At 36.9% G+C, this 25,263-nt stretch overlaps 1 protein-coding gene across 1 annotated transcript in view; it reads left to right on the forward strand.

The window, feature by feature from the left end:
• The first annotated feature begins 1,143 nt into the window (after positions 1 to 1,143).
• The window catches only part of tbk1 (TANK-binding kinase 1), a 46,601-nt gene continuing 22,481 nt past the window's right edge, over positions 1,144 to 25,263 (forward strand). Inside the window, exons 1-9 of the mRNA XM_041255291.1 lie at positions 1,144 to 1,205; positions 11,251 to 11,367; positions 12,108 to 12,248; positions 12,887 to 13,016; positions 13,533 to 13,714; positions 15,042 to 15,202; positions 16,278 to 16,388; positions 17,491 to 17,670; positions 19,424 to 19,620. Of these exons, the coding sequence (XP_041111225.1) occupies positions 11,281 to 11,367; positions 12,108 to 12,248; positions 12,887 to 13,016; positions 13,533 to 13,714; positions 15,042 to 15,202; positions 16,278 to 16,388; positions 17,491 to 17,670; positions 19,424 to 19,620 (1,189 nt within the window). The 5' untranslated portion in view covers positions 1,144 to 1,205; positions 11,251 to 11,280. The remainder of the gene's footprint in view (positions 1,206 to 11,250; positions 11,368 to 12,107; positions 12,249 to 12,886; positions 13,017 to 13,532; positions 13,715 to 15,041; positions 15,203 to 16,277; positions 16,389 to 17,490; positions 17,671 to 19,423; positions 19,621 to 25,263) is intronic.

Genomic DNA, 25,263 nt, shown 5'->3' on the forward strand with positions numbered 1-25,263 from the left:
GTTTATGTTTGTTCTCTACAGCTTTTTGAGTAATGGAAGCAAAAAAAAAAAAGTAATTCAGGGTTTTAATGTTCCGTCTGCACAGCAAAACTGTTTAGATTTTTTGGCCAAAAAGCATAATTTATTTTACCCTGTGGACAAACTTCACTATTTTTGTTTATTTCTTTTTTTAAAACACTTTCTCAGATGTCCAATGTCGAAATGTGGACGGTTTAAAGAGGTTCAGTTCACGGTAATGATTAACTGAAACTGTCCAGTACATTAATGTATGTTTCTTTTATTTTTAAACTTTCATTTTCATTTTAATATAATTAGTGGCTGATCAATAAAGCGATATCACAGGGTTGTCAGTGGGCAGCAGGGTGCATAATAGGGTCTGTTCCCTTAATCATGCTTGTTCCCTTTCCAACCTGAGGCTCCACACAAACTACTGCTGTGTGGGAGAATATAGGACCCAGTGAACATGATTATGGATATTGCAGACCCACATTGCCATGCAATATGGAGCAATGGTACTGTTTCTTACTGTTACTGTTCACTACTATTCTGAATAGATAAGAATACAATGGTGCTATTTCCAAGCATTAGCATTATTATATATTCAAGTGTTTTCATACAGCCGATGGTATTGTTAATTTAGACAAACATGTAGTCTTCATAGGTCATGGTGATTTACGTTTTAATGTGATATCGTATGAATAACGATAAACCAGGTTTTAATGCTGAGTCAATGTTTACTTACAGCCTCTTTTAACATAGACTCCTCTGCAGGTCGACCCAAGATGTACGCACTTGTTGCCCTCTAGCGGTTATTCCAATACAAAGTACCGTATTTGTAATATAGTGTATTACAAAGAACAGAGGATTTGAAACTTTACACTCTGGAGTAACTTTTGTTCACATGGACAATACACACCACATAACATTCTATTGTGATATAATATTGCTGTTGACCACTTTTAAGAAAAAACATAAATGTATAGATACACTTTTTTACGTTTGTCCAATCATAAGCGTATATTGTATGTACAAAAAAGAAAGAAAAAAAATTAAAAAAAAATCTATATTTGCGCTTATATTCGCGATAGTTTGGTCCTTGACACGGGTTGCTCCTCCCATCTCTTTTATCGTTCTCATTGTGCAATTTACACCCCGTGACCAAAACGATGTCAAACTGAGGAAGTGGAAACTTGGCTTTGAAGTGGGTAAGGAAATAAACACAATTATGCTGTATTATTGAATAAATAGTTTTATTTTAGTTACATGTGTGACAAGATGTAGCAAGTTCAATTGTTTCTAGTGTATGTATTATTGTCAAAATTCACTGTTTGTATTAACTAAAAGCTGAATTAACCTCTGCCGGAGAATAAAAAAATAAAAACAGGAAGCAAAAAAAAAAAAAAAAAAAAAAAAAAAAAAAAAAGCCACGTTTAAATACATAACATCCAGTTTTATGCTGCTAGAGAGTTTTTTTATTTTTTATTATTGTAGCAGGATAGAGTAAAATTACTGAAACACTACCTCTGTGTAAGTAACCCTACGTAAATTTCAGATATATTTCTATTTGATTAGTGTTTACAGTGAGTGCAACTGGGGCAGATGTATCATAAATCACTAAGATCATAAAAGTACTAATTACAGACTAAAGTCTGTCACTAGCCAAGGCATGCAGTTATGTTTTGTGTACATGAACTCACAATGTACAGAAATGTATGGTACTGTGCAATTTATATTTATGCATTTATTTATTTTAATAGTAACATCTACAATAATGTTAGTAGAAATGGACACCCCAGCTTTGTTTGCATTATTTTTTTCCTTTAGTTCAATGACGATGTATTATTAAGTAAATATGTTAAAATGTGTTTGGTATGCTATAGAAGTTTAAAAATAAAACATGTTTAAGATAGACTGGGTACGTCGAAATTAAGTTGCAGAAAGGTATTTTAACTGTCATTAGTACATTACTCAACGTGTGATGAGGGGGTTTCCAACTCGCGTCACCACCAAAACACAGGCAGTGCAAAGACAACCATGCAGAGAGCAGCAAGACCCAGTTGTACTTGTGTCATTTTAAAAACTGCCAGCTTGTCTCCGTGTAAGGTAGAGTACAGCTTGAAACAAATTATTTGAAACTTTGTTCAAATTGTACAGTATTCGCGTTAGTTTCATTTGAATATCAGATTTATCAGGAGTCCTAAAATAACACTGTTTACAGTAACATTGTGCATTGAATTGCAGAATGTTTGTTTCTTCTTGAAGGGGGAGACTTATTTGTCTATAGACTATAGAGAACCTCATAGACAGTTGTAATGAAACATTGCTTAGGACAAGTAATGGTCATTTACAGGTGGCTTCACAGACCCAAAGTAGCACTGGACTACAGTACCTAATGTCAGTGCAGGTAAGGCACTTAGTAGCACTGGACTACAGTACAGGTAAGGCACTGAGTAGCACTGGACTACTTTGCCTAATGTCACTACAGGTAAGGAGCTAAGTAGCACAGGACTACAGTACAGGTAAGGAGCTGAGTAGCACTGGACTACAATACCTAATGTCACTACAGGTAAGGAGCTGAGTAGCACAGGACTACAGAACAGGTGAGCGGAGTAGCACAGGACTATTGTACAGGTAAGGAACTGAGTAGCACTGGACTACAGTACAGGTAAGGAGCTGAGTAGCACAGGACAACAGTACAGGTAAGGAGCTGAGTAGCACTGGACTGCAGTACCTAATGTTACTGCAGGTAAGGAAGCCAAGATTACTACAGTAGTCTCCGTGTACAGGAACACCTCCTAAGAGAACACCCTTGTGGTGAAACAGATCGTTCCCATTGTAAATGCTCCACTTCAAGGAATAGGAGCTTTGCTTAAAAGAACACCTTATTGGCACCGCTAGCGATTTGTTCACAACTGATACAGTACTGTTTTGTAACCTGATAACTCAGCATCATCAAAGGTAAATTCAATATTTTTTTTTAACTTTTCAAATGCGACTTGCTATCGCGAGAGTGTCTTGAGGCATGCTGATTTGTTTATTAAATCTTTCCATAATCACCGTCATATCATTGCCTCGTTTTGTATTCTGATTGCAAGTATTCTGATAAGTGCACCTCACAGCTACAAAAGGGCATGTAAACAAACAGCGACATGTGCCACTGTTTCTCTTTCTACAAAAAGTTGGAATTTATTTGAGCTCCTGAAAAGAAACCTGAATCAGACACAAGTCGCTGAGCAATTTGGTGTTTTCCATCTTGAATATTGCTCCTGTACAGGTATTCTTAATTAATCTAGAGCTGCTGCTGCATTTTTTAATGTGTGTAGGGGTGCTTTGTTAATTTAGTTTGACAGTTAGTTTAATAATTTTAGTTTGTCTGTTACTTAACATACACTTGCCTGTTGCTTTTCTCTTGTTCTGTTCATTCTATATGTTGATGCACATGCGTCTTGACAAGTAATACATATCTGTGTATTTATATTGTGTTTGGTGGTCAACTCCATCTTAAAGAACACTTCGGCTAAGAGAACACTTCACTTGCTTCCCGAGGGGTGTTCTCATAGCTGGAGAAACCCAACACTAGTAAGTGTTTAGAATTTGGGGTGTGTATACAGGGCCGTGCCAGGTCTGGAACAAAGAACGATGACATAAATTAAGTCTTTACAATCTTAAAAGGAGTTGATATAGTTAACCTAAACCATTACATAAGCACAGTACAGAAACAAGGACCAGAGGACACAGTTGGAAATTAAGTGGAGGTAGACTTTGTACAGAGGGCAGGAGACATTTCTTCACAGAGAGAGTGGTGAGTGTATGGAATGGGCCACGTAATCATGTTGTTGAGGCAGAAACACTTGGATCCTTTAGGACTCAACTTGACAAAGTTCTGTGATCTAGGAACCGGATGAGTTTAGATGGGCTCATGTTCTTATGTTCTTATCAGTGTATGTCATAATTCCATTTTAGATATAACTTTTCATCCCATTGTGATGAAACTTGGTAAGGACAAGGTATCGTAATTTAGGTCTTGGTGCCTTACTTTTGCAGGACTGATTGAGAAAGAATACAATTGGTGTAAAGCTTAATCAGAAAGTTTTGCCTGTTCTTGATGAAACTTGTATTGTATTTGTTGCAAGGAGTTATTTATTTTGACATAGAAATGTGTATGGCCACATAGTTTATCATTGTAACTTTATTGGCTCACTACATCTGGATTTACAGGTAAGTTTACTGAAACTTCAATGGTAATTTCTGTAATATGGTGTTTGATTTTACTTGTTGGTTTAATTTTGTACAGCAATGGCAGGGTTGTATTGATTATAGTGGGTAATTCGCCTGCTAGTTTCCATAGTGGAAAACACAGGCCATTGTGTTAATGTTTGGTACACATTTGTATTCTATAATTCTCTCAAAGTTCCATTTCATGTGGTGCCCAGTGAACATTAACCATTTCAGTGCCACACCATTTTTAAGCTCTGGATATATCAATTTTACAATCATTTTTGCATTTCCATTTTACTCCGTTTACAAACTGTTCAATCTGATATTATATACCCCATATTCTACCTGCAATGCTTTCTTTTTGTTCACACAAATAATTGAATTTCAAATATTTATAAACAGTAAATACATTTTGGCACCCTGCATGCAAGCACATATGTCATTTCAGATTCTGAATTACTGAACATAAAAAAATAGCTTTACTCTCAAACAGACTTGGAACATTTGATTCCAGATAATTTGTGTGTATATTTGCATTCATTAACCAAACTGGGACTGTGAGTAGAGATTACACCAACAGTTAAAACAAACTAGTGGGCCGTGTAGTAGGTACATTTATTAAATAGTTCATATTCTGTTGCAGAGCTATTAATAATGTCATAGATGTAAGGGCAGATCAAATCTAAATGTCATATTCTAGCTTACTATATCATAAAATCATTGGTGTGTATTGTTAAAAAAAAAAGTGAGATTGCCTATATTTGTGTTAGTTTAAACAGTATTCTTAATGTTGCTGCATGTGTGTTGGCTGCAATTTAATAGAACTTGATAAAGTTTCTATTTTTTTCTTAAATATATATAGGGCTTCTATTCAGTTTTTATTAATTACATTTTTTGGTGCTTATTTTTTGTTTTATTTTTATTTTGGGTCTTTCACTTTTTATATACTGTATGAAATTATTATTTTCGGTTACTTCTGTGTTTTTTTTTTGTTTGTTTTTTTCTGCCACAGTATGTGTAGTAACTCGACAGCACTTGCACTCTTCAATTGTACCTTCTTTCCTTTGCTGTCTTCAGAAACAAAATCCTTATGCTCATGGGCATATTGTTCTGGGTTTTTTGTGTGTTTAGGCATTTTTTTACATTTCACCACAACTTGCAAATATGTTTTAAATTCCATGAGCATAAATACTTCTGTAATCTTGTAATCTCATTTTAAACTCTTGTAATCTCATTTTAAACTCTTGTAATCTCATTTTAAACTCTTGTAATCTCATTTTAAATCTTGCAAGCATTTTACAATCCTCCAATAGAAGTGTAGGAATGTGTTGCTACTCAGTAGATTGGGTGGGTTTAAAGTATTCAGAACGAATCAATGTGAGATACAAGTCAGGAAGGAGGAACATTTCCCAACTGCACTATTTTTTTTTTTTTTTTTTCCACAGGGAAAGGGGTCAAGTCAACATGAATTGACTAACCATTTCCAGTGTTTTTCTGGTGTTTATTGGATATACTGTACATTGAGCTCAATTTTGTATCGGGGTGTAATTATATATTTATAGTTGTCTTCATAAACATGTCATTAATTTTTTTTATGCTATTTTCTGTTAGAGCTTATATAAAACTATAAATAAAGAACACACATACAATTAAAATAGATATTTTATGTTACTTTGTCGGGCAAAAATAACCTTTAGATATAGATTTGTCTGATATAATATAATAATTACATTTTCAGATTATTTCCCTCTTTTAGGACTAAGTAACTTTATAGAAAGACTGCCTGTCTGGGGTCCCCAAGTGGCTTACTTGGTTAAAGCACAGCTGCTTGTTGGGTAGGGTGAGCCATATAGTCAGGGTAGCGCAGGCTGTAGCTCACTGACATCTGCTGTTGAGTTCCTGGGTGTAAAAGAGGAAGTTGGCTTGGTCGTGGGATCGGAGGATGACCAGTGAGCCTTTTGTTTTTCTGAGCAGTGTGGGGAGTTGCAGCTGTGAGGGAGCATTGTTGGTCATTCTAAATCGGGGGTAAAATAAAAAATAACCAAGACTACCTATCTATGATGACTAATTAAATAGTTTCAGTCTCTTACATTGAAAAATAAACAAAGATGGGCAAATACTGTATACATCTCATTATCACAAATGTTGATACATAAATATGTAGGATTCAAATGCCACATGTTTGGTACAGAACCAGAACAAGCCCACAATGATAAAAACTGGGTTGTAGTAGACTCATTGCAGGCAGTGATAAGACAGTATGGGGAAACAGTTAAAAAGGAAAACAGAATTTTGGTTATAGAGTACAAATCAAAGGAGGTGATTGATGAGGTTGGAAAATGCACTGGTTAGTCCATACTTAAAAAATACAGGATTAGAAACACGCTCGCCTGCAGCAAATTAAATATGATGAGGACTAGTTGATATCTGTGTCTCAGTAGTCCTCTGGGCAAAGTAAATGTACACATATACTTGCTTTTTTGCGTTAAAAAAAAGTACAGGAAAGTCAGTTTTCTAATGGGTGAAGCAATGGTGAATAAGCATTCATAATACTTCTAAAATAGTCACTCAGAACGAAACCATCCTTCATCTTCCCTGTAATTCCAGTCCCACTTAAGAACGTTTTAGGTTTGTGTTCTTCCTCTGCGGGATGCAAAGTTTACTGGGCGTTTGATTTTGCTGAAACACGTTGCATCTTTGAAGTAAGTGTAAAGTCATTTTACAAAAATGTGGAGATTTATACCCCCCCCCCCCCCCCCTCGTCCCCCCCCCCCCCCCCCCCCCCCCCCCCCCCCCCAAAAAAAAGATGAAGATGTAATTAGCAAAGAGGGTCAGTTATACTAACGAGATAAAAAAAAATAGGCCACATTTTACTAAATATTTTAAAACTAATAAATAAACAATTACCGTAATTAACCTTCTCGTAATATGTTGTGTAAAATATAAAACAACATAGTCATAATAGTTGAGTTGTTACCTATAAACAACAGTAACATATTTAAAGTTTGGGACTCGCTGTCTGTAGCTTGGTGGTGTTTACATTATCATCAGCATATTTTAAGTGATTGGAAGCTGAAGTTGCTTTTTTAAAACACCATTTTCTTATACCAATACAGTACTATAGTATTTTAATAGCAAAACTGTATTTATCTTACGCACCGGTATTTAAATTGTGCTGAAACCTCAGCGTTTCCAGAAATATTTTTTAAGGGCAATTATTGTACTGCCCATTAAATCTCCAATATGCCTCACTCTAGCGTTCAGAGATAAAGAATACAAAAATACAACACAAATCATAATCTTACAGCCAACAGTTAGTGAAACAGTCAACAATCAATAGGAACAAACAGTAACAAGTCTACTCAGCTACTGAAAACATGCACAACTCTCAAGCAGGTAATCGTGCAGCTTATTCGTAAATTGTACTAAAGTTATCTGGGACTGCAACTTAAGTTTAGATTGTAAATCATTCCAAGACCAAGGAGAAAAATAGGCAAGTTAGCTTTTATCAGCCTCTGTACACACTTTGGGAACCGTGAAATTAAAAAAAAAAAAAAAAAAAAAAAAAAAAGTATGCAATCTAATACTGTAGTTACAAAAAGCGACTATGAAGTATTAATTTATATATGGAGGTAATTTACAAAGAATAGCCTTATATAACAGAATATACCAGTGCTTCAACCTTCACAAAGCCAAGGAGGTCCAGCCAACCAAACTGTATAAACACACAATGATGAGTACTGTAACTTGAGTTTGTAGTATACCTCAAGGCTGCATGATATATAGGATCCAGTTTGCTTAATGTTAAGGGCAATGTAAACATATAGACTGTGTTCCTATAATCAATTTGTGGTAAGAATATACAAGCAATTAGCCTTTTATTTTTGTAACTGCAGAAAAACAAGATTGTAGTCTATAAAAGAAACTTATCATGAATTTCAATTTTTTGGTATGACTAACAATATGGACCTTAAAATTACTATCCAACCAGATACTTATAGTTATCAACTATCTCAATAACTTTATCTAAAGTAACTAAAGATAATTCTTTAGTAGCATTTGTCCTTGTAGTAGAAAATACCATAGCTTTTGCCTTACTAGAATTTAAAAGAAGCTTTAGATTAATTAAGGCTTGTTGAATGGAATCAAAATCAGCCTGCAAATTATTGATTGCCAAGGAAGGGGAGGGATTGCAATTTAGTATTGCAATTTTATTCATTATTGCGCAAAATTCTGGGCATATTATGGTGCATGCTCATTTTAATGTGCCACGCGATGGTAATCAGGATGAATATGTGATTTGCATGGTAATAAATCATAATGTATTTTATTAAGGCACCCTGCGCTGAATAATGAGATGAGCTTTATTCACACCATATTTACTAAATGTCAATAATCGTAGTATGCACCTAAAAGTGAACGATAATTAGTTTGTTTGGAAACCAGCCTTTAATCACTGACAATAGTTGCATAGGCGGTGACTTTGTGAGTGCTCCAAAGGTCAAGCACCAATGGGGGAAAATAAGGTCCTTCATTGCGCAAATAAATCACCTGTTCTGTCAAATTGTAATGTGGATGCTTCACAATCAGAACTATTATTGCAGCATTTAAAAATGAAAACATTCGCTGTCGGCTCTGGCAAACCAGAAGGCGATCCTACACATATTCATATCCATTTATACAAAGTCCCCCAGCTTTGAAAAGATAGATCTGTGTTTCCCTTGTTTTTCTCTTGTATTTTTTATGCTGTCATTAGTATCCAACCTAGTAGATTCAGTGTCTTGTCAGTTCTGGCAAGATTCTACTATTCTTACTGAAATAGTTTTTCTCCCACTTTTAATTAAAAAACAAAACCAAAAAAAAAAAAAAATGCACTTAGCTAACAATTTCATCCAGAGAGCTGAAGTGAAATTTACTGTCTTTAAATTGGGACTTTAGTGAAAACCGTGTGTGTGTGTACATGAGTACATTCATTTCTGTAGGTAGTAATTCATAGTTAATTAATCACTCGCACACTATAACCCCCAACTCCAAAAACCAACTAGCGTTTTTGTAAATACACAGCATGAAAAATAATAAATAATAATAAATAAATACACATGTAATGAAAAATAAAATAAGTATTTTGTTTGTGTCATCAGTGTCAATTTCAGGCAGGGCTTCGTCGTCGGGAAGGTAACACAGCTGAGAGAATTATGCAGTATCTGTTAGTCAATATTTCCATGTACATATAGTGAATCTTGGTCATATAATGCTCAAATGCAGGATGAAAGTCACTTTCTTTATCCAAAATATTGAATCCTCTGTTCTTCCTTTCCATCTTGTTGCTGAGAGAGATTGTAACTGAGAGACAGATTTTTCCACACAGCAGCCAAGATGATTACCAATGTGTATCATTTTCAACAGGTGCTTATTATTCTGTAATACCAGTGCTAAAACTACCTGCTTTAAGTTAGTTCATTAACGTTAGGCAGTATTTTGGAAACCTGCTTGCCACTATTTTGTGAAAATGTGTTACAAGAATGTATTCTTTTGTTTGTGAATCCAGGGCGGGCACCGGTATCATGTAAGTTACTATGCTTACCTAAGTTTACTTCCTACTGACATACTTTCCTTCTGGCACTTGTTCAAGTAAAGTATTAACAAAAAAGTTTACGTTTACCAGGAAGTGGTAGTGCCCCAGAATCACTAACTACTCATAAAGTTTGATTCTGTCATTAACAGTAGTGCTACAGTATACAGTTTGCAGCATACGTAAAGTGGCACTCAGAAGCAATTAAGCAATAATTATTTTAGTGTTAGTATATGTCAATTATGATTGATTGTTTTAACCCTGGGGTGGAGTATCTGAGGTCTTGGTTCAAAGCCCAGACTCTGTTCATCTTCAGTCCATTTGAGCATTGTTGGGTGAAGTTAAGAAGGTTCATGAAAATAAGTTTAAACAGCATTAAAAAATGATCTTTTCAGAGTAGCAAAAGGTATCCTCCAGACTTTTGCAAAAATGCTTGGGCATTCTATGAGAAGTTGTGACAAGTTTTAATATAAATACCATACTTACCCATATAAAAGTTACCTATGGTAAAAGCAAAGCAATATTGAGTGGTAAAGCATACAAAAACATGGTCAACTGTGGTAAATGTAAAGGAGAACCATGGAAAAGACATGGGCAAACTAGACATTTACTCTAGTAAAGTTTTATGGTACGATCATTTCTTTATTAAATGTATTGTTCTTTTTTATTTGACAAAATGTACATTCTGAAAAACATGTATTGTCAGGATTTTTTTGTTTGTTTTTTCAGCAAAACAAAATAGTAATAAAATCTGATAAATTTAGCTTTGGTTATCAGTTCTTTTAATATAGTGGGAACATTGTATTTACTGCAGCTGTATGTACTTAAATTTGTTCTTGTTACTTTTTAAGTAGAAAAAAAAGATAAGCTACTGGTGTATTCTTTCAAATAAAGTCCACTAAGAGTTTGTCTACACGCTTTCAGTACACTTTTTACTTTTATAAAAGTTAACCACAGTAAATTTGCACTGACATTTTGCAGTTTTCCAATACTTTCTTTATACTATGCATTTACCACAGTTTACCTCTGTGCTTTACGATTTTCTTAGCTATGCATAATTGTACTTTCACTATAATTTATTACACTTAGCTATGTACAGTATTTACTGTAGGAAGGAAGGCTGCATATCTTTGTCAGTAGTAGTGGAGGCACCTGCATATGCATGTCTATGAAAACTTGGTTAGGACATTTCTTTAGAACAATGTATGTAGTGCTGTATCAGAATCTTGGGATATTCTTATTTGATTTCCATATGTCACACTTACATTTTTACATTGACAACTGTCCGGTTGTAATGAAAAATAGTATGAATCTTCCTTTGCAAAGGTATCCAAATCCAGATCATTGTTCCCAACTTTTGCACTAGTACTGGCCTCTAGTTTGTTTACATAATGAATGTTTCTGTTAAATGTCACATAAAAAATGTGAAGTTACCCTAATAATGTCTATCTATTTTGTAGGTTTTTGAAGACCTTTGTTGAGTAGCCAACATGCAGAGCACAGCAAACTATCTGTGGCTCCTGTCAGATCTTCTGGGACAAGGAGCCACGGCAAATGTATTCCGTGGGCGACACAAGGTTAGTACCTAACTTTGTAAGTGAGTAAGTCGCTAGATGTCTGAGTCTCACTGTGTATGCAAGTTACCACAGACTGTAAGCCATCCATCTGATTTAAAGGGTAAGCAGCTTCAAACATAATTTTTTTCTTTTTCCGAGTTGTGTTGCTCCACTAATGAATTGTAATACATTTTTTCCGTCAGAATCCATTACCCAAGCCTGTAGAGACCAAATTACCAGCTTCTTTTAAGAACTTAGTTCCTGATTCAAAAGGAACGTTATGAATCTGGATGACATGGAGACAAAGAGGAACATGTTTAAATTCAATACTGGAGTAACAGAACAATACATTTACATTTGAACCTACCTTAGGCTGATTTTAAACTATTGTTCTCAGGCAGTGGAACAACATCACTCAATGCATTGCTGCTAGCCAAAGCTATTGCCTGCTTTTGCATAAGGCCAAGCATGGCACCATTCATAGATGGTAGAGCATTGACCCACTTTCTTTTTTTCATATGAAATGATTTTGTGTATTCCCATGATTCATGCATTAATGTAGCAACCAGGAAATCCGAGGCAAAGCACAGGGCAATCTAAACAGTTCCCCATATAAAGCTGATAAATAATTGTATATTAAGAATACTGATTTTTAAGATGTGTGGCTCTATTAGACCAAAAATTTAAGACACTTACAACAAACTTACTGGTAAAATGTAAATGTAGTCCTTTAAGTCAATTTTATATTTTGTTATTTACAGAAAACAGGGGACCTTTATGCTGTGAAAGTATTCAACAACCTCAGCTTCCTTCGCCCTTTGGATGTTCAAATGAGAGAGTTTGAGGTCCTGAAGAAGCTGAATCACAAGAACATTGTCAAGCTCTTTGCAGTGGAAGAGGAGGTAACATAGTGGCATGCATATTTATAGGATGAACAATAAGTGTGTTTGTTTTAACATTTGACATTGGAAGTTGCCAATCAAAGAGTCTTGATCTTAAGTCGTTCATGTGGATCAGTACTATATTAAGAAACATTTGCTCAATTTAAATTTAAATAAATAAATAAATACATACATACTGTGATAGGATGAGTTTCCCCTGTCTATGGTTCGGGCTAGGTAGCAGTGCCAAGCCTATAGGCCTGTATAATATGTGTGACTGGTTAGGTACTTCTCAAATAAAGCATCAAAAGCTCAAAATGGGTATTCCCCATGTGGCTTACCTGTTAAAGGCAGAGTTGCATAGTGTCCACGGTGAGTTATAGAGTCATGAGAGCGCTGGTTTGCATCCTGACTGTGCAAATTTGCTGGGCATTTCAGAGAGAGTGGCTCTAGTGCTGCCATGGGCTAGTGAAGCAAATTGGGGTCTAAATTGTGTGTAAAAATGGGGGGAAAATAATTGGGCAAATTATGAAGAAAAAACAAAAAAGTTGAATTCATAGTATATACATTTTTAAAATTAATTCTAGGGTACCCTAAAATCAGTCTTACATTTCCACATATTTATGAAATCAAGCTGTTCTCTTGTCCTCTTGTTTTAGTCCAACACAAGACACAAAGTGCTGGTGATGGAGTTTTGCCCCTGTGGGAGCTTGTACACCGTGTTAGAAGAATCTTCAAATGCTTATGGACTTCCAGAAGCAGAGTTCTTGATTGTGCTGCAAGATGTTGGTTAGTAGGATCCTTCTCACCATGCTTTTAATATGAAAATATGTTTTAATGAATACTGTATGGGCAAAGTCTGATGGGGTCCTTCACTTTGATGTCAGATAGCCTACTATATTGGGGTCACGTGATATATTGCCTTCATTCTCATGAGAGCCCCAAATCCTCAGGTTTTATAGGTGTCTATGTCATCAATGGCTAAAGATCTAGAACACTTGTTAATCTTGACTAATTAAGCCAGTAATTGGAGCAGTTAAGTGACTGAGAGCTTCAAATGAAAACCACAAGACCCAGTAGCTCTCGCCGCCAATTAAAGTTTGTTGCATTCTTGGATTTTCAAGCCGTTCCATGTCATATGACATTCCCCTTGATTATCACAAAAACTAACATCTCAAGTTACTTATATGAATTTACATTTCCTGCCTACACATTTTAACTGCAAACCAGAAACTAGAACAAACCTTATATTTTAAGCTCACTGGTTCTGAAATGTAAGGGCTTCCCCCATATTTTTTTCTCCAGTGGCTGGAATGAATCACCTGCGGGAGCATGGCATTGTCCACCGGGATATCAAGCCAGGAAACATCATGCGTATGATTGGAGACGACGGACACTCTGTTTACAAGCTGACTGACTTTGGAGCAGCCAGGGAGCTTGAAGATGACGAGCAGTTTGTTTCGCTTTATGGGACAGAGGAGTACTTGGTAAGCCTGACTGGCTAATATGAGTAGACCTGCACACAGTGACAGTACACCCACACTGAATTTTTACCTGACTGGGAAGATTTATTTATTTATTTATTATTATTCAAAATTTACATTAACTTGCATATGAATGTGTTATAATTTCAATAAATTAAAATAAATGTCTGCCGGTGCTATGGGTCTGGTGGCTTTGCTGTGGATCCGCAGTGCGAAAAATTACAGATTGGCAGGAACACGTTTCGGAGGACGCGTGTTTCAGCCTTTGTTTCCCGAGTCGCCGGGGGGTTGCAGGGGTGAAACAGGATAAAAATAATAACTGAGCATTCCAAATTGGGGAGAAAACCGGGGTAAAAACCATTGGCGACGACAAAATAAAAAAAAACAAAACAAAACAAAACATGGATTTTACTGTAGATGTACCATACTCGACTGTAAATTTAGAAAAGAAAAATCCCAAGGCTGTGTCAGACTGTACAGTTAGATTTACATTGATTTTAGACAGACAAGACTAAAATCGTAGAGGGTATCACACTATTAATTTCTGTCTTGTCATTTTCACATGCTGTTAACAATTGAACTGTGTAGGTAGAAGATGATCAATTTACATTTTATTATGTGTCTAAAATAGTAAATTCAGTTCTTTGCAGGACAGAATAGATTCAGTTGCATATAAAAACCAGGAATTAGAAAAGACGAGCGGGCTATTGCTGCAGACCCAGAGGCAGTCGAAAAGAACTTTTACTTGCTAGCTGTCACTAAGCACATGTAAAACAGAAATAAGGAACTGATATAGTTACTGTACTGTTAAAAAGATGAAACGGTCAGATTACTGTGGCATAGACTGAAGTATGGAAAGAACTGTTTTGGAATGCTGCTTTGTATATCGACAAATACTATTTACATTGCTTTGTTTTTAATACTGTACTTTTTATTTACTGAATTTCTTTGTATAGTATATGTGCAGTACACTGCTGAACCTGTATTAGTTAATTAATAATGCCCCAATGTTAATAAAGAAACTACAATATAGTGTAACGACTCTGAAATACAATATTTTCACATATCCAATGGACCCCTGAAGATCAAGGCAAGATCTAGTGTATACAGAATATCAGTTTGTACAGGGCCTGTTTCAAACTGAAGTATAAAAATAACAAGTATCTATAAGATCAAAACAGAAAAAGGGGGACCAGTGCGAAAATTGCTAGTGACAAGAACATGTATTTAAAACCATTTGTTGTGGGCCCATCCGTTCAATGTTTTCTGTAGTTGGGCATTCCTAATCATTGCTAATGTGAGGTCTTCTTTCTCCCTCTCATATCCAAAGCATCCAGATATGTATGAACGTGCAGTCCTGCGAAAAGACCATCAAAAGAAGTATGGTGCAACTGTTGATTTGTGGAGCATTGGAGTCACGTTTTACCACGCTGCTACCGGCAGTTTGCCATTCAGACCGTTTGAAGGGCCACGCAGGAATAAAGAAGTCATGTAAGCCAAGAAAGTTTTTAGGTCATCTCAAAATTCAGTCTTCTTTTTATGTCACTGTTTCCTCATATGGCTGCCTCCTTCTCTGTTCATTGGTGGAGTTTTGTATTTAAATTATCCAAAATGTCAAGTTTAATGGAAGTTTAATAAAACAGAGCTTACCTTCGTTTTGTTTAATATTCCCGTTACCTTCATTCATTTCTTTAGGCTCATATAATAACTTTTAGCATGAAAATTACTTGCTCTAGTTACTTATTTGAATTACATGTAGTAGTTATAAGAGTATGTCATTTTTTTTGTACTGTACTTTGTCTCTAGGTTACAAATTGAATATTTTTTGTTTAGTGTATAGAAAAAGAAGTAAATTTATGAATACAAAATTATAATCTATATCTAATTATTTGTTTTTGCGTAAGTCTACCTTAATACCAGAATGACAAATGCTGGATGACAAATGAACAGAATACTATGACACGTGACCACGAGGCTTTGCTTGGGGGTCAGGAAAACATTACATCAGAGTAAGAGATATAACACAGCCACAATTTCCGAGGAGCGATGTTTACTAGCTACTACAGAAAACTAGCCTAAAGAAATTAATCAAAGAAACAGGATTATTAAACAAAACAAAGGTGAGCTCTGTTTTGTTAAACTTTCACACTTGCAAATATTCACATAATAATACAGATAAGAAAATTCCCTCTCCCCAGCCCGATACAGCCATATAAGAAAATATGTTATTAGATTTAAGTAAGAAAAAATTCAGTCTAATATAAAAGATTTAAACTAAAACATTTTGTTAGGAGTAAATTGGTATCTAAGGATTGGCCTATGTAATTGGTTTAGCGCCTCCAGTTAGAAAAAAAAAAGCTGACCCCATCATTTGAGAAATACGTGATTTGTTTCATACTCCAAGCCATTTTTTATGTTAATTATGATGCCGTTGTTGTTAATTTAAATTGATAAAATTACAAATTCAGTATGATGTGAAACAACAAACATTTTGGCTAATGCCTTCATTAAAGGTTGTACAGTAAAGTGACAATAACAGAACTGTTGCTTTGCTTTTTATTGACAGGTATAAAATCATCACTGAGAAGCCATCTGGGGCAATATCTGGAGTCCAAAAGTCTGAAAATGGGAAGATAGAATGGAGCGCAGAGATGCCGGTTTCATGTAGCCTCTCTAAGTGTGTGCTTTGTAGAACACAGCATTTTATGTGTTGTCTGTGTTTGCATTTGTATTTTATGGGACCACATTTTGTAAACGTTACTACGTATGTCATGCGTTCCTTGGCAACAACATCACTATGAGGCAGTATAGATGAATCCGCAAGTATTATAGCCTTAAAGGGGTATACATACATTCTACATATAACCCACATTTTTCAAATATTTAACTTTCTACCTGTTTAATGTCCTATGATGTGTGTGGTGTATGATTCTCTGTTGTTTTTGTATATGTCATTATTGTGTACTGAATATTCTCTTCAAGGCTTATGGTGGGGAAACATATTAGCATTGCAGTGTGTGCTCTGAAGTTCATAAGTGATGCATTGTGCATGAGAGCCTTTGCAGCACTCTTGTGTTCCTCTACAATCAGTCTTGAAGAGACTGCTTAAAAAAAAAAAACTCAACTCAAAAACTAACAAACAAGCAGAAACAGCAATAGAGAATAATAGAAGAACACACATACTTGGATATTGAGCAGGTAAGAAATTAAATATTAGGAAAATGTAAAGGATAACGTTTTTTTAACACAAACGACGGTTTGCCACAATCTTGTCTTAAAGTAGTACTTCAACAATGATTGTACCAATTTAGGTTAAAGAAAGCAGTCCTTTTCTGTGCCTTATTCAGCAGGGTCTTGTGGGTCAAAGCATGTTACTGTCTGAAAGCATGGCAGTCAATAGGGGAAAAAGCCAATGAAGAGGTGGGGACAATTTCAACCTCCAGGTGAAATGACCTAGGAAGTACAAGACAGTCTGAAAGCATGGTTTGTGAACAGGTTTCTTTAACCTATTGCAGTACCAGATGCCACATTTAAAATGAAAATACATGCTTCCTGTAACATGTGTTTCTTCCAAAACTTCACATTTGAGACCTATAAGATAAATAGATGTGCGTAGTGGAGATATTTTATTGACCTATTTTCTTAGCTACAATTACTTTGTGGCACTAAATGACACTTTTTGAATCTCTCCTCTTTAAGAAAATGAAATTAATTTTGTAGTTAGACTTACCGTAGTCCTTTGTTCTGATTTCTGATTCAACCTCTGTCTATCTTTACAGGTGCTTGCAAAGCCTTTTGACACCAGTTCTTGCAAACATCCTGGAAGCTGACCCGGAGAAGTGCTGGGGGTTTGATCAGTTTTTTGCTGAAACCAATGATATCCTTCACAGAATGGTGGTCCATGTCTTCTCTTTACAGCAAGTCACCATGCACCAACTATATATACACAATTACAACACGTAAGTCTTTGTGGTTTAAGTTACAACAGAGTAGACATGTTTCAGGATCTTGTGTCCTACTTTGTATCTTTAAACCTTCATTTTCTGCAGGTGTTGTCAAAATAATGGGGGCAATTCTCATTGCTTTAAAACTAAAAATAAAGATTTTTGGCTGGGGGGGGGTAAGTTAAACTGGAGCAAAGTGATTTGTTCCCAGTGTTGTACAGAACCATCGGTGCGATACCCTCCTTAACTTCGTATGCGTCTATTACTGTTCAATTTGAAATACTGTTTAGTGGCAGGGATGTGCAATTTTTGAAAAAAAAAAATTGTCCATGGGACAAAATGCTAGAAAAATCTACTTGTCGTCCTTAAAAACCAACTTGCCCCCTCACCATCCCACAAAATACACATAAAAATAGAATATATAACTAGAATGATGCTTTTATTAAACAATAAACAATCAGTTAGTGGTTAATAATAATTTTTGCTTCATGAAATCAAATAAAGAAAGCGTAATTGAACAAAACTGAGCCCATCTAATGCTTGTGCATTAGAGATACCTTTTAATATGAGGTGCAGCATTTAGGTTTCGGTTTAGATTACCTTGTATACCATGATTTTAAAGCACAGCGTTACAGGAGAGCATGCTAAATAGCTTTACACAACCAAGAATGATTACCGACCCAAATCTGATGGAGAACGTCTTCACATTACACACCCGTCAAACAATTTGGTGTAAAATGAAAACCAGACACGGTACTTATCACATTCCTTCTGATGATACTTCCTGAGTTTTGTGGCTACCACTGATACTTTTACAGTTTTTAGGTATGACTATTACACTAATGGAGACATTTCTAAAGCAAAATTAATTTGAGTACTTATTTCTTACATTCAAACTAGGTAATCGTAGGCTATATTTCATCATAAAGTGTAAATGTTATTCTCTTAATAATCTTCAGATTCTCAGCTGTTTAGAAAGGTATAATACGGTGTACGTTCAGTGGATATTTGTCCTGATAGACAAGTCGAAAGTCATGTTATGTTGGTTAGACCTGAAACAGGTACAATGTTCACCGGAGCAGAAGGGTTAAAGGATCGGTTTCTAAACTACATTACCCAGAAGAACAGCAGTGATGCTTGTTTAATGCGATTTGGTTTCCTATATGGCCATTCGATAAAGAAAAATAGTTTTTTGGGGCGTTGCACTGTTGGTGTCACAGCATAAAGTTGTATTCAAAATAATTAATTCAATCTATAGCTTTACCGTTTACATATAAAATAGTTAATAGGTTTTTGTAATTTTATGGTGGTCAAACTTTACTGGGGTCCTACTGTAGACAAAAGGCAATGCAATAGTATTGTTGCTTAATTTAAATACTTTTGTTAGTGTGTGTGACAGAGGGTTTGTGAATTAAAAGGATGTGTATCTTTAACTATTGTGATATATTTTTACTTTGAGGTTTAGAGTTAATTTGTATGTGAGAGAATTGTCAGGACCTTGCGTGACTTCCTAGAAATCTGCAAGTTTTTCTGGCAACAGAATGTTCTAACAAAGAAGAAAAACAGCATTTGTCTGACAGGCAAAGTGTAACGGTGAAACTTATTGTAGTCCCTGGCGCCGGTGTGATACGAATTGTGATAAAGCGTGGTAATGGTATAGAAGGCGTCTGTCCATAAATTTTTTACTTTCGCACTGGATGGTAGTGTACTTTTTACAGTCATGGTGGAGGATGTATGTTGTATTTATTTATTTATTTATTTTTTCCAGGGCTACATTGTTTCAAGACCTTCTCTTTAGGGGTACAAACATTGCCCCCCAAAATCAGGAGCTAATCTACGAGGGCCGGCGTCTGGTGCTAGATCCCAATAGACAGATACAGCACTTCCCCAAAACCTCCCTGGAAAACCCTATCATCCTGGTGAGCCGTGAACACGTCAACACCATGGGGCTGTTATACAAGGAAGGTAATGTCATCAGTTATGTGCAGTTTATTTCTGGGTTGGGTTGTTGGTGAAAGCTTGAAGCATCAGGATTCCATATTACTTGAATTCCAGTAAATGTTCTCTAATATGTATTACATAAAACATATTGTGTTAAAGCACGCGTTTCACTAATTAAACAGGAAAAGTACGCAAGGTCGTGATAATCTATAAAAAGAGATAGATTAATGCACCTCAAGGTTGTATTTCGTCTATTCTTACTGATAAAACAAGGAAGACGTTACTTGGATCGTGGTAATGTTACAGCTACCTCTTTGCTCCTGTTTTATTTTTAAATTTTTTTTGTAGTAAGAATTTTGATAAAGGTAATAATTATCTACCTAATATGTTCATGTTTAGCGTGGGTGAAACCAGGGTTAACATTATAACAACTGGAGCCGCCATTCTCTGTGACAGATTAAATTATCATTTTACAGACACTGAATAAACTTCGTATCCTGTTAGGTCATTGCCTGTTATCTCATAAAATTGTAATGCTTTTAACAGTTATTTAATTTTACTTTTGGTCTATAAAATAAACTTCATGCCTTGAAATTGTATCCACGTTGTTCTGGTACTGTAGGTATTTGTGCTGCAGTGTCCAGTATGATTTGCATTGTGGGCCTCGCGCGTATCTGCATGGGGCAGTACAAACCATCTGTAAATTGGGAAGCTCTATTAGCAGTGGTTTCCTGCTTCATGAAAGATACAAATATTGTACGTGTTTTAAAAAAACAATACCAGTAGTTATGTACGTGTTTACTCAGGGTCAGTTTTGGGTAGCAAAATGCTACGAAATTAACATTAACTTCAAGCCTTTGCTTAGTTGCTTTCAGTGCATGTTTTGCTGCACAAAGTTTATCTATTTTTTGTGTGAACAATTTTGCATGGTATCCAGGTGAGAGGTTGAGTTTAGAGTACACCTAGGTATAACAAAATTAAATCAGCTAGTGTTTTCAAAATAGTATAGGAAATTTGTTTAAAAAAAAAAACAACAGTTTTACTAATTTACTGTTACTGGTAGAAACAGAAACTTGAACAAACGGTTAGAACTTCAAGAACAAAGTTAGATATTGTTACGTCTGTTAGTAAAAATGTGGTTATCGGAGCATGCATGGATGTAATCAAAGGAGACTGTAAAATTTATAAAAGATCTAACATTAATAACTCGGATATTTCAAGCTGAAGATATAAGCAGAACTTGAAGACCTTCTGGAGGATTTAAGGCACATAAAGAATATAGTGGGCCATTAGCACTGCAAGGGTGAAAATGTGGTTTGATTATGTGTGTCTACATATCATTTATTTTTATAACATTGTTCTACTGACTCTTAATAATTTGTTGTTACCCAAAATACCTAATGGATGTACTGATGTCCATCGTTGTTTTGGCTTACAGTAGCATTTTCCCACTACTGAGGGAAAAAAAAAAAGTATTCTTGGGACATTTGCTCATTATAAAATTCAGATTCCCATTAGCATCCTGGTTTAACAGCTTTTTCATATTGCTCTCAATGTAAGGGTATTATACAGATTCAACAAATCAGATTTAAGGTCTTCTCCGCTCAAGTTTTTTCCATATGGCAAGTTCTTGTGCTTATAATTAGCAGGATCTTTTCAATATAAACACCAGGAATCTTAACAATGTTGATGGTCACTAAAAGCATGGGGAACAATACAGTTGATCCTGATTTGAGTTGCTATGACTAATTGCATAATTCAGCATCTTTTAAAAGTAGTTGACAGTGTTTGTTAAGTTTATTTTTGTGTTTTTGACAAGTTCAAAGAGGTTATTATGGAATATTTTTATGACGTGTTTTTTATCTGATTTTTTTTGTATTGAAGGATCTACCATCTCTGATTCTTGTGATAGTGGTGGAATCTTCATCTGTTGTGGTTTTCTTCATGTTCAGCCTTTTTTCTGCCTGATGTAGAGGGGTGTTTTTTCCAGTTTGTATAGAGTTCAGGAATGGACATTTGTACACCTGCATAAGAAAAATGAAAAGTATGTCATGTCATCAGTGAGTAGGTCTACAATTAATATGTGTTGTATTATTGATAAGTAAGGAAAGTATGCTAGTGCTAGTTTTTAAAAGTTAAGTTACAATGAAGTGATTTATTTAAATACTTACCCTGATATATTGAATACTAGCCAGTCCCATCCGTCTCTGTTCTTCACAGCAGATCAGATGTAACACAGTGCCGCAGCTTTGGCAGTGGTTCAGTTGTTCTGCGAGGTACCTGAGGGCCACAATCCTATATCCACTACTCCATGTACCTGCTGTAGCAGGCTGATCGTCATAGATGCATAGTGTCAGACTGTGATGTACTACAGTTAATTTTTTTTTTATAATCGCTTGTGATCACTTCAACTTCCTCCTCTGGCAAATTTGTGATGGAAGAAGTTTTTTCTAAATGGAATCCGGTTTAGAACCATTTTGAGGTAAACTTTTCTTTCACTCAAAACGTCGACATATATGAGGCCCTTTTTCAGACAAGTGTGTCAAATACGGGGAGTGAAGAGTCATGTTACTTGAACATATTTTGGCGTGCAAGGAATCAGGTTTTGGCGCAAAGGATTATGGGATACATTGAGCTCGGAAGAAATGTTACTATTGAGTCAATAGAGTCGTGTCATATTTTGCTGATTTTTGCTATTAAAAGAAATGCAAACTTTTGAAGTACATTTCACTTTTGGAAGGTCTCTAGAAGAAAACAGCAACATTGACAAATTATGACATAATTATTATGAAAAAATACTGCCCCATGACGAGTGAGCAGAAATACAGAGTAATAGCACATTTGGAAGGGTAAAGCTGAGGAGACCTTTGAAACTATATCAAAGATATTATGTTCATGACGTGGCCTGGACAGGGGAATAAGTAGGAGAGCACAGTGGCAAGCACTGGAGACTAAAGAGAGCTGGTGCCGAGATGAAAGAGAGCAGAAGAACAGAGAGAAAGATTGGAGAGAATTGTAAACTTGGTTGCTTTTCTGCAAAGTTGAGTCCACCCCTAACCAATATGTCATCAGCAAGCACATAAAAGCTCTGTGTCTTATTCTGTCATGTCACTTCTTTTTGTTTTGGCTGCTCAGTCAAGCGCTGGAAAAGGAGTTGACCACTTAGAGTCTGGAGGAAGGGCTGCCCTCAGCCATGGATTTCTCCCTAAAAAATGTAAAAAATATGTGAGTAGGGAAGCACAGAAGACGAGGACATGCCTCCATATGGTAACATCAGAACACTGACGGGACTGTTGAGTATTGAGGGAATGGTTGTCGTGCTATTTCAGTAATGGGAGACCAGTAGATAAGGGCCGAGATGAGCCCTGCTGTGGCAGCAGGAGGGTAGGGAAATCATCGGAATGGTGCAACGAGACTGTGGGAAGCAAGCCTGACTACAGTTCGTGGAGGCAGTAGGGTCAGGGAGGCTTTGAAAACACCTGAGGCTGCAGCAACCCCAGGCCCTACAGGCAGCATTGCGCCTGGCACAGGAATGGGAAGAGGGGACCACTGGAGACCAACTCACAGTGTGCCAGGTTCAGCCCAGTGAAGAGGAGGTTGAAGCTGACCTCGGACCACGTCCACAGAGGACCCCTGGTTGGCCAGTCCCTGCACACGGCTGTTTTGGGGCTGTGGACAGCCAGGACACCTGCAGCACCGGTGCTCTGCAACTGCAAGCACACCGCACCAGCCCTCATGAGTGGGACAGCGTGGGCCCCCTACCAAATTCCCAGCCTGCCTGTCAGCAACCAACCACCGTACAGCTGGGGGAGTGAGGCTACCCATCGTTGTCGTAGGTAGAAACTTTGTGGGGACTTCTGCCATGTCCTGTCCGAGTAGAGGGGGTTCCACGCATAGCCTTGGTCGACACAGGATTGACGGTGACGCTGGTGTGACCCGATGTGATCCAGGGGTAGATCCAGCTCAAGCCAAAGTGAATCACCCCGTGTAGGTAGCTGCAGTACAGGACCCCTGCATCCTCGGCCTGGACTTTCTGAGAAGCAACGGCAGCCAGCTGGACCTCCACAAGGGGACCCTGCAGTTTCAGGTGGGCCTGGCTGTCACCATGGCCCACCAAGGGGAACCAGCCACTCCCCCGAGACAGCCTGTCGGGGGCCAGGGTCCCCTTGCCTGACAACTGCGGGGCACCGGCTTGGGGAACCAACACACCCCCGAGGACGGACGTGCAGGGGTGGGGGCGGGGGAATCCTAAGACTGCCAAGCCCTGGGCCCAGCCATCATCACTTGGAATCCAACTAATGTGCCACAGCCCTTAACCACCACTCACTTTCACCAGAGTTTCGTCAGCTCAGCCAACGCTGAACAGACCCCCACCACCAGCCAAGAAGGTAGTAAGGGAGATGAGGAAGCGGGCCTGATTGAGCCATCAGACAGCCCCTGGACATCGCCAATTGTGATGGTTCCCAAGAAGGACAGAGAGTGGCGCTTCTGCATCAACTACAGACAGCTGAACAAGGTGACCAAAAAGGACTCCTTCCCCCTCCCTTGCATCGATGAGTCCCTGGACCTGGTAGCGGGGTCTACGTGGTTCTCGTCGCTGGACCTCAAGAGTGGCTACTAGCGGCAAGACCCAAGACTGCCTTTTCGACGGGCAGGGGACTCTTGACAGTCCCGCATGATGCTGTTGGGCTGTACAGCACACTTTTTTTAAAGGCACCCTCTCGCTGCAGCGAGATTTGAACACTTTTGCCTGAAATGACGCCTCAGACATCTGCCTTCACTCACTGTTACAACTTATGCAAATTAGCAAAATATAAGATTTGCGTTGTTTTAAGATATACATATCTCCTGAAAAAAACTAAACAAAACAAAACAAAAAAACACTTTATAAACCCCAAAACACTAAGTGCCTCATTTACTCATTGGTGGTAATTTGGCCAGAATTGCGGGAGGAAAATTGAGATGACGGTGCATGGTATTTCCCAAAGTGTCACGCCCTATTTACTAACTAATTAGAAGCAAAAATACTGGTTGGAAAAATTCTAATTAGCATACAAATTGTGGGATGGCAACAGGTCTGAAGTTGTGCACAGTATTTATTGACAACAGGTGAAGGAGCTTACTTACTGGTGGCAGCAGGGATAAAAAATACGAGAGAGAGATAAAAGAATATAAATGCTGAAGTAATTTGGTTTCAGTTTAAAATAATATTGTGTTATCTACGCATTCTACAACAATGACAAGCTTACAGCACATCAACACGGGTCAGCGAACGTAATGTAGGAACAATTAAAAAGCCAGAAAGAACCTACAGAAAAATGTACATTGCAACTATGTTACATTTTTAGTAACTATTTAATTACAACAGTGATGAATCTTGTAACATGTCAAACAGTTAGAAATTTGCTTCTGGCACTGTTTGATGAATAAAGGTATTTAAAGGTCATTTGGGTAGGTTTTTTCAGTAGTATTGTTACTCACTTTGTTATGCGCATCATTTCCATCCAAAATTTAACTTCGGAACCCAATTTTTCCTGGCTGTTTTATGAATAAAGGTAGGTATTTATCGTACTGTATGTGAAGTAAAGGTCAGTTCGGGCGGGTTTTTCATCGGCACTATAGTGCGCTCGCCTATTTATAATAAGAAAAAATATATTTATTTGGCTG

This window comes from Polyodon spathula, chromosome 7 (assembly GCF_017654505.1).
Source record: "Polyodon spathula isolate WHYD16114869_AA chromosome 7, ASM1765450v1, whole genome shotgun sequence".
NCBI classification, from domain to species: Eukaryota; Metazoa; Chordata; class Actinopteri; order Acipenseriformes; family Polyodontidae; genus Polyodon; species Polyodon spathula.